Source organism: Mus caroli, chromosome 2, assembly GCF_900094665.2.
Source record: "Mus caroli chromosome 2, CAROLI_EIJ_v1.1, whole genome shotgun sequence".
NCBI classification, from domain to species: domain Eukaryota; kingdom Metazoa; phylum Chordata; class Mammalia; order Rodentia; family Muridae; genus Mus; species Mus caroli.
In genome coordinates, this window is record NC_034571.1 from 167,962,992 (window position 1) to 167,964,131 (window position 1,140).

The window sequence follows — 1,140 nt, forward strand, 5'->3', positions numbered from 1 at the left end:
AGTGAGTTCCAGGACAGCCAGGACTACACAGCAAAACCCTGTCTCAACAAAACAAAAAAACAAAACAAAACAAAGTATGTTTTGTAGAGTGCATTTGAGAAACATACTCTAGGTAAGTTGTGCTGCAGTCAGGCAGCATTCATGAGGCCTGAGCTCTGGGGAAGAAAAGGTGGATGCTGCAAACGAGCCTGAACTGGAGAGCATCACGTATTCACGGGGAACAGCAATAANCGTGTGCCATGGGCTGTCTGTGCATCCTTCCTATTACTGTTAACACCTTCAAACACTTCTCAGCCTTTTTTGTAATTAATTGCTTGGTTTTTGTTGTNTCTGTTTTCTGTTAATATTTTCTGTTAATATGTTTGTCATTTCCTTCTTGGTCACAGCTTGCTCCTTCTACATGAAGAACACATACTTGCCACAAGAATTTCAAATATACTATTCAGTTTATTATTTTCTTTTACATTTTGTCTGTGCATTTTTTTCTATACATTTAAAAACTTCTCCACTCTTCTGCGATGGCAATCACTACTGGAAAGCTCTTTGAAGTTTAGCCTTGGTTAAATATCCACCTGTATCTTGTATTGTATGTCTCTATGATGAATTCTCATTTAAATATCTCATTTATTCCGGTGTGTGCCCTGATGGCACTTGGCAAAGACTTTTCCCTCTTTCTACTTTGACAAACTGCCGTTAGCCACCAATAACATTCTCAAAAACTTCTTTCTAGGTCAACCTATTTTTCAGTTGTTAACGGTCGATTTGGACCAAGAAAACACTCCAAACTCTCAAGTCCTTTATTTCCTCGTCTCTCAAACGCCATTACTGAGGGAAAGTGGCTTTCGGATTGATCTCATCAGCGGGGAAGTGCGACTCTCGGGATGCTTACGTTATGAGGTTATGTAGATTTTATCATTTTAAAAGCTCCAGGGCTGGTGGGCTAACTNCTGTCAGAGTACTTTTACACTAGCAGGCAGACCCTGGCTCCAGCCAAGGAGAGCCATGTAAACAACAGTTGAGAGCTCTAGCAGAGTCCCTGCTGTCCCAGAGCTACTGAGGCACAGAAAGCCACAGATCTAGAGCGCCCCCAGACAGCCAGGCTAGCCAAACTGGTGAGCTCCAGGCTCCACGAGAGAGAGA

The 1,140-nt window shown here is 42.4% G+C and overlaps 1 protein-coding gene across 1 annotated transcript in view; it reads left to right on the plus strand.

The window, feature by feature from the left end:
• The window catches only part of Cdh26 (cadherin 26), a 75,407-nt gene that overhangs the window by 22,294 nt on the left and 51,973 nt on the right, over positions 1-1,140 (plus strand). Inside the window, exon 5 of the mRNA XM_021179904.1 lies at positions 731-897. Coding sequence (XP_021035563.1) covers positions 731-897 — 167 coding nt within the window. The remainder of the gene's footprint in view (positions 1-730; positions 898-1,140) is intronic.